The sequence below is a fragment of the Anopheles aquasalis genome, chromosome 3 (genome assembly GCF_943734665.1).
Source record: "Anopheles aquasalis chromosome 3, idAnoAquaMG_Q_19, whole genome shotgun sequence".
Lineage (NCBI taxonomy): Eukaryota > Metazoa > Arthropoda > Insecta > Diptera > Culicidae > Anopheles > Anopheles aquasalis.
This window is the reverse complement of record NC_064878.1, coordinates 40,814,064-40,821,563: the sequence shown is the minus strand read 5'-3', so window position 1 is coordinate 40,821,563 and position 7,500 is coordinate 40,814,064. Positions and strand designations below refer to the sequence as shown.

The 7,500-nt window shown below is 45.8% G+C and overlaps 1 protein-coding gene across 7 annotated transcripts in view; it reads right to left on the bottom strand.

The window, feature by feature from the left end:
• LOC126576494 (semaphorin-2A-like) overlaps nt 1-7,500 on the bottom strand; it is a 235,656-nt gene that overhangs the window by 29,030 nt on the left and 199,126 nt on the right. For all 7 annotated transcript variants that reach the window (XM_050237781.1, XM_050237780.1, XM_050237778.1 and 4 more), the window contains one exon: nt 1,333-1,470. In XM_050237781.1, coding sequence (XP_050093738.1) covers nt 1,333-1,470 — 138 coding nt within the window. The remainder of the gene's footprint in view (nt 1-1,332; nt 1,471-7,500) is intronic.

The window sequence follows — 7,500 nt, the reverse complement described above, 5'->3', positions numbered from 1 at the left end:
AACATCTTAAAGGTGTTTTAGGTACAAGGAGGCTTCCAAAAATCTGGAAAGCAGCATCCATTGAAGATCGGAGGATCTTTAATTGCTAATCGACCAACGAAACACTCATTTGCAGAAGTGACTTTCATTGGTCGAGTTGCGAAACTTTACACCAGTTGCAAACTTTCCCTTACATCTCGAAACATGCATACACCAACAGGCCCATCGCCAGATCAGTTCGCTAAATGGTGGCTTCGTTAATTTCTGACCAAAAATAGGATCAATAGGACGAGTTTTTGGGACGAAACCATTCAACTTTATTTTTTCAAATGAATGGCATATTAAACTACAACTTTTGAAGAATATTAAGGTCAAGTTTGGAGAGGATTAGCTTAAAACTTCATCCATGGCATCAAATTTAGTAGGAAATGTCTCACTATGATGGTGGCGGATTCATTAATGATCAAACTGGGTTCGTCGCTTAAGTCTTAAGAGGCAAGTCTTTTGATACGCATCAAAAACGGTGCCCATCGTAGCTGCGTGATGGGTCATCAGAAAAATATAAATCGATATTCTTTTGAAAGAGTATGAGTTTATCTAGGTAGTTCCATTGAGTTTTTGTTAAATATTCTATTTTTGGATTTTTGGCAGATTTATGAAGTTGAAAAAGTGAAGCTTTTTGTCATTTTGCCAAACAAAACGAGCTTTACACAATTATTTAAAAAAAAAGTATCAACAACTTTTATGATATCTCGACGGGGCTACCTGACAAAAAGCGCAAAGATTATGGTTAAAAATTTCAAATCAATCGGACCAGTAGTTTTTACGGTACGAGGGGCACCGACTTTGAAATCGTTGGTTTTGGGAAACGCTCTTCAAAGTAGCGAGCTGCATGGAGCCTTGTATGAAACGCGGATTTTCAAAAATCTGTATCTTTGCCAGTTTCGCTTCAGTTGATCCAAAAATGATACATAATACTTTTGAAAGGAGCAGCATTCAGTAACTGTATGAATTTAGTTACTCTAAGCTAATAGAGGTTTTAACAGCAATGTTAATCAATGTTAAATAGAATAATTTACTACTTTTCAAATTATATTATCGCAAAGAGTTATAGAAGACATTCCATCATATAAGATTATTATTTGGTTATATAAGAGCCTTGCTATCGAGCCAAGGAATTTGAGCAGTTCTTTAACGCAAATTTTAAACATAAATGGATAAGAGTAGCTTGGATCTGAAAGAAACTTTTTTTCCTGTAAACTGCGCCCGGCTACGCTAGAAACTTTATTTCAAGATCTGTTTGAAAGTTCTATCGTATAAAAAAGTTGCTATCGTGCTCATTAATGTACTTACCAGTGCTGGCAGATCGCCCGGATTGCCCTGTTCCACGTAGATCGCCGTCGAGTTGTCGTACGGATCGTAGGGACACTTTGCAATGCCCAGCCCAATACCGGGCACATACTCCGACCGTGACAGGTGCGTTAGGTTGGACTGTGGGAAAAGAAAAGAAATACAAAAAAAAATATAGTTAAGTGAAGTTGATAAAAACCGTCAAGCTGATAAATCAAAAACGGAAAAAGTCCAGATGCCCCGGGTTCAGCATAAAACAGAAGATCGATCGAGATTAACGAACTACCATTTCCCGGGCGCCGGAACAATTCGCGAACGCAGTGCGGTCTCAATAACTCTCTCTTTCTTTCTCTCTCTCTCTCTCCCTGTCCACCTAAAACGGTGACTAAAAATGACTGGCCGGAGTCCCAGAGCTGCCGGTGAAAATCCAGTGAAAAGTGTTTGAATCGACCAACGGCAACGTCAGGTCGGTGCTCGGTGGTCGAACGGTGCCATGTGCGGAAGTTTATAAATTTTCCAACAAAATGGCGAACGAGTGATCAATTTTCCGGATTAGTGCGGCTCGTTTTTTCGCGTCAAAAGAAGTCGGGTCTACGTTTGTTGGGTCCCATTGTCCGTGGTCCTGCCGCTTTCTGTTCGCGGCCTTTGGATTGTACGTTTTTTTCCAATTTCGTCCTCACCCATGATGGATCGCACGGCCAAAACCTGGGACAACGGGCGTTGACAGGAGCAGTCGCGGTGCACACACAGAAAAAAAGAATCCCCTAAACGTGGTGCTGGTGGTCAGTGGTGGTTGCGACGAGTTACTTGCTCCATCGAATATGTATTGATTACAAAGTCAATACTGTAAAAAAAGAGAGGGAGAGAGAGAGCGACGAGAAATGGATGAATGCTGAAAACGGGGGAAGCAATGGTTAGAGCCAGCATTGCCTCTGTGGTGCGATGCGATGCGATGAGTGGATCGAACTTGATCCTCACGGGCCCTGCAAGGTGGTGGAGGCGCATCATGGGTGCGTCATCACAAAGCAACGGCCAACAACGGGGACGCTGGTCAATCCTTTGTACCGATGCGGCCGGAATTTTCCGGAGCAACGGGAATGGGTAGGCCAATGAATAAATGAAAAAATACAGCCCCATGAATGACGAGGCCCGGAATGGTCGAACCTTTGCGAAAAAAAAGGACAAAAGCCGAGTAAGTAAAGTAGTGACCACGGTGAACACACCAATTATGTGTCTGTGTGTCCGAATGTGCATGTGTCATTCGGTTTTGGCCAGTTCCTTTTTTTTTAGCACAGCGAGAGCTGAACGGGACATAAATATTAGATGAAATTTCAAACAAACGTTGCAGCAATTTTAGTTACGAAGAATGTGTCCCCGTACAGCCCTTCATCGAGCTCGGCACCTCCAAGTGCATTGTACTCCAGGAATGAGCTGCCATTCGAAACTGCAGGCATCTGTAGCCTGGCTGGCTGGCTGGCTGGCTGGCTGGATGCGAAAAGCAAAACAATCAACATCAAGCGACGAACAGCGACAGCGACATCATCATCCCCTGGCCCTCTCTGCGGATGGGGGGAATGGGGATGGGCGAAAATCACAGCTTTTCGGGTGAAATTTCTGTCATCCCCAAACCACTCTCGAGCACAAGCCCCTTTTCATCCTGGTTGGTGCCGTTCTGTTTATTTTTCCGTTCGATGATGAATTGGAAAAATTGAAATAATAAAACATTCATCCTTGCCCCCTGCCCCACCACACGAATCCGTTGAGGTACAAAACCGAGACCCAAAGAAAAATAAAACCCAAACCAAATCAGCGCAAAAAAAGGGGAAATATTTCGTTCCGCGTTTGCACTAAAACAGCCCCAATCAGCGAGAGTTGAGAGCGAATTGTTTTAGTTGTTTGGATTGTTTCAACTCTTTGTTGCTTGGCTTCATTAATAAAAAAAAAAGAAGAAGGATGCTCCCGGTTCCATGCAAACGTGGCCAAATGACGGTAAGGTAATGGTGACCAGAGGTGGCCGGCAAAAAATAACTTTGTGCCGCCATTTTATTTTCAATAAACATAAAAGCACCGAAATGGTCGCTAAATGATGCTTTGCCCGCCGTGCCCGCAAGTTTGTCTAGGACGCGCGACAGGAATAGCGTTTCGCTGGGAGGGGGAGGGGTTAGGCTTTTTAAGCTGGAAAATGTTTGCTTTCCAGTTATTTGCTTTGTTTCACGGGCGGTGCAATTTTGCTGGTGCGCCACCGCACTGGTGCCATTATGTTGCGAGTGAAATGTGAAGTGCAAACCACTAGCAATCAATGCAGAGCTTTGGTGGAACAATATTTTTGTTTCAATCACGGCCGCATTCGCGCAGAGAGTGTGAGAGCCAGAAGCGGCAAATCTGTTTGAACGTTTTCATTGGCGAGCCAGCCAGGTGCCAGGGGCGCTTTGCAAAAGGTGTTCAAAGGATCTGGTTGCCTGGTGTTCTAGGCATTTCGTTAAATTCGAAACGGAGCACTGGCTAGAGCAAAAGCAGCTTAGATGAGGTGCATCAATTCATCTTTTCTGTTACGTAACGGGCTGATGATGGTGGTGCTGTTGACTGCACCAGCAGTGATCCCGTTCCTTTTTTGGGTGGTGATCTACGAGTGATAAATTGAAAACTGCTTCTCCGATGAATCACTCGACGCTGGAGCTGCCGATTCTCGGCTGTCACCGGCTGACAAGCGCCGAAACGAAAAGGATATGTATTGTATTGTGGAAATGATGTATGGATGGATGGCAATTGCATCACCGGAGTGGCTTCAGTTTGTGCCTTTATCTGAGCTCAATACAACTGAATGAGAAAGAACGAAATTCTCTAACAATTCTTTCGAAAAATTATAAACATTCTTTGAAATATCTGAATGTGCTACTTTAGAAATGCTTTTCAAATCACCAAACAAAATCACCAAGCGACAGTTACACTCCAAACGATTTAGGTGCTGGTACTTCATTACCAAAACCATCCATGGGCCGGGGAGTTTAATTATGAACACTACATTAGCTTTGCCCATTTCTGTGAGGCATTCGTGCGACAACTACCCTTATCCGGGGTGTTGCTCATTTGCACGGGAACCCCTTTTTCGCACCGGCAGCACTCGACGATGGTTACAATTCATTTTACCAGCGGAAGATAGTACTCCTAGGTGAACGCATAGCAATTGCACCTTCAGCAGCATTAGCTTCTGAACAGCCAGCGTCGACTCTACAGACCAAACCTCCCTGGTGAAGCCACAGTTACTGATAACCAGTGCCACGACGCTGTTGTCATTCGAAATCGAACGATGACGCAATCGATTCGAGTTGGTAGAATGGATAGTGGCATAAAAACGGACCGGTGCCCATTCCCTCCGGGCGCTGGAAGATGAAAACTGCAGTGGACCGTTTCAAAAATCAATTACCAATGCAATCGACTGGAAGGATACGATAATGTTGTACGCTAGGCAAGGCTTTTGCTTGGAAAATAGGACCGGGCACCCAGTCGCACAGGTATTGGCTGAATGGGATTCTAGGTTTCAACACTTCAGCATCCAAGCGGTGGACGCTTTAATGTGTTTTGCTCCACTTTTATTTTCTGGAGTCTTCGTAACATTCCAAGATACACGAATGGTTCAATCTTCAGGCGAACTGGCTTTCGGTCAATGTAAGCAATCGATTTCTGCAACTCTTGGCACGTTCGAATACCTTGGCAGGAGCGCTCGGGAAGCGCCATTTCAGTAACGGCAATTAGGTTACCGTAGGCTGGAGTTCTTTAATTAGATTTTTGCTTTTATGGTGCTAACTTGGAAAGGGACAGGACGGGAATAAGCGCGAAAGATCATTCCCTAGCAGCAGCAGCACTGTTGAAGAAGCCAATTCAACGATTCCCCGGTTTTCATGCTGCTCCAGTCTCTCCGTCAACATTCGCGCTAAACACCGACGATTAGCGCAAGAATGGTAAGGGAGAGAGCGGACGTTAAAAGAAAAAAAGGGAAAGAAACCCGGAAACACCCACAAGGCAGATTGCGTCATTCCGTGGCTGCGTGGAAAGACGTCCAAAAGTCCGAAATTGCGTTACGCGGAAATGATGTTTGACGCAGAGGGGAGAATTTTGCATCGCCCGTTTACGACCTTTTAAAAATCCAACCGACACGTTTAGTGCACAGACCACTCTTTCTATCTCTCTCTCTCTGCGGACCCGTCTAGAAGTCTACACGATGGTGGCGCTGCTGCACGTGAAATGAAGACGATCTAAATTGATGCAAAAGACGGAGCAGAGTCTCAGAGGACGGATTTCAAGAGCCTATAATCTTTGATGGATGTTGACAAGAAAAGGAGGGCGGACGTTAACAGTTTATAGTGAGAGAGGGTGGTGGACGATGTTGAAATTGTCACCTTCTCTTAGACCACTACTACTCCAATGCTACTCGGTTATCTCTCGCGACAGTATTGGCGTAAAAGCCTTGGTGCCAGCGGCAAATGAGTTGGATTTTGTAATTTAATTTAATGTAAATGACATTACAGGGGGCGGCGCACTGCGGCAGTATCGTGAGCGAAGGAATTTTCGGCCAAAAGAACTCCACTGCGCAGAGGGGAGCAGAACACTTTCGTCGCGGAAATGACGTGCTAAAGTCATCATTTCCAGATAGACATCGATAATTCCGCGCAGACACTTCGCAGCCACGTTTTAATCTATCCCGCAGAGCAGAGCAGTGCAGTGCTGCTCCCTTCTTCTACCGCCTCTGTCATCAGTAGAATAATTGAATGATTATCACTTTCCTCTTTTTTGGTGCCGGAACTTTCAAGACATTCCCTCCCGGGATGATAGTAGCATAAAGTATGATGCCGAGGGAAGATGAAGGGAATACAAAGACATTAGCTTAAAGCGGTGCACTGTTTGTGTGTTTGTGTTGTCCCTGGTTGTGTTAGTTGAGGAGCTTAAACCAAACTGTTTGTTTGACAAACGGCGCACACACATATACAGCACATGGTTCCTTAAGCCCCGAAATAGGGGTTCGCCATTTTAATTCCTTACAAACAAGGGCGAGGACACCACAATGCTGCGCGCGGGAACCGCATGTGCAAATTGAAAAGAAGCGCATTTAATTCCATTGTCCTTCGGCTTTCTGAAGCGACCAACCGACTGGACCGGACCGACCGCACCGAAGAGCATTCCCATTTTATGTACGGGATTAAGACAACGTCCCAGGAATGTCCACCACGAGGGCACCAGTGTGCATGTGATAGCGATGGCGTTCTCGTTGCGAGCGACACCCTCGGGTGCTAATAGCGGCACCATAATACCGAGCCCGATACCATCATCTGTCTTTTCAGCAGATCCTTCCTTTCTCCACCATCCACCAGGGGGAAAAAGGGGGTCGGTCGGTTCCCCATAACGGCACCTGCTTCTACTATATTCAAACCATTTAACAACAAAAGGAACCCTCTTGGATCCCCCGCAAGAAGATGGTGGTGCGTCGCGAATGGAAGTGTCGCACGCTGATTATGAAAACCTCGGGACTTCCACAACCGGGCAAACTAGCGCAACCACCGTTGACAATGGCCACCGCCTGGGCCCCCACTAGACCCTTTTACACACTTAGCGGTGACACGCCGCTGGTCCCGTTGTGTTGTTGAGCACTTCTTCTTTATTCCATTTATTTTTAACCTTTAGCGGAAGTGAGTGCGGCATAAGGTGATGCAGGAGGATGAGCAAAAAAGAAAAAAAGAAGAAGATAAAGCGTGAAATGAATGAATTTAAAGCGGTCCTCCGTCCGCTCTCTTGTGGCGCGCTGGTGAGGGATTGGCTTTTAGTCGAGTGCACCAGGACCCTAGAGGGGGTGGATGAGGAAAAACCTTTTCACCTAATCCAGCAACACTTTCTCCCGCCTAGGGGGGGCCTCCACAGTACTCGCTAATGGACACCGGTGAACGATGATACCCCGACGCTGGTCCGTGGCCGGTCACGACCTCTTTCTCGGTAAAATGTTAATTGCATTTTTGTTTTAGCCGCGGTCATTCCCTCGCCGTGCGATTCTCCATTATTCGCGGGACCATACTTGAGCAGACCCGTTGCCCGGGGAACATTGTCGTTAATTTCAAATTAGTTGAATCAATTATGGATTTGAATCCATTTCGAGGTGCACAAAGGCGTGAGTTGAGTGAACTG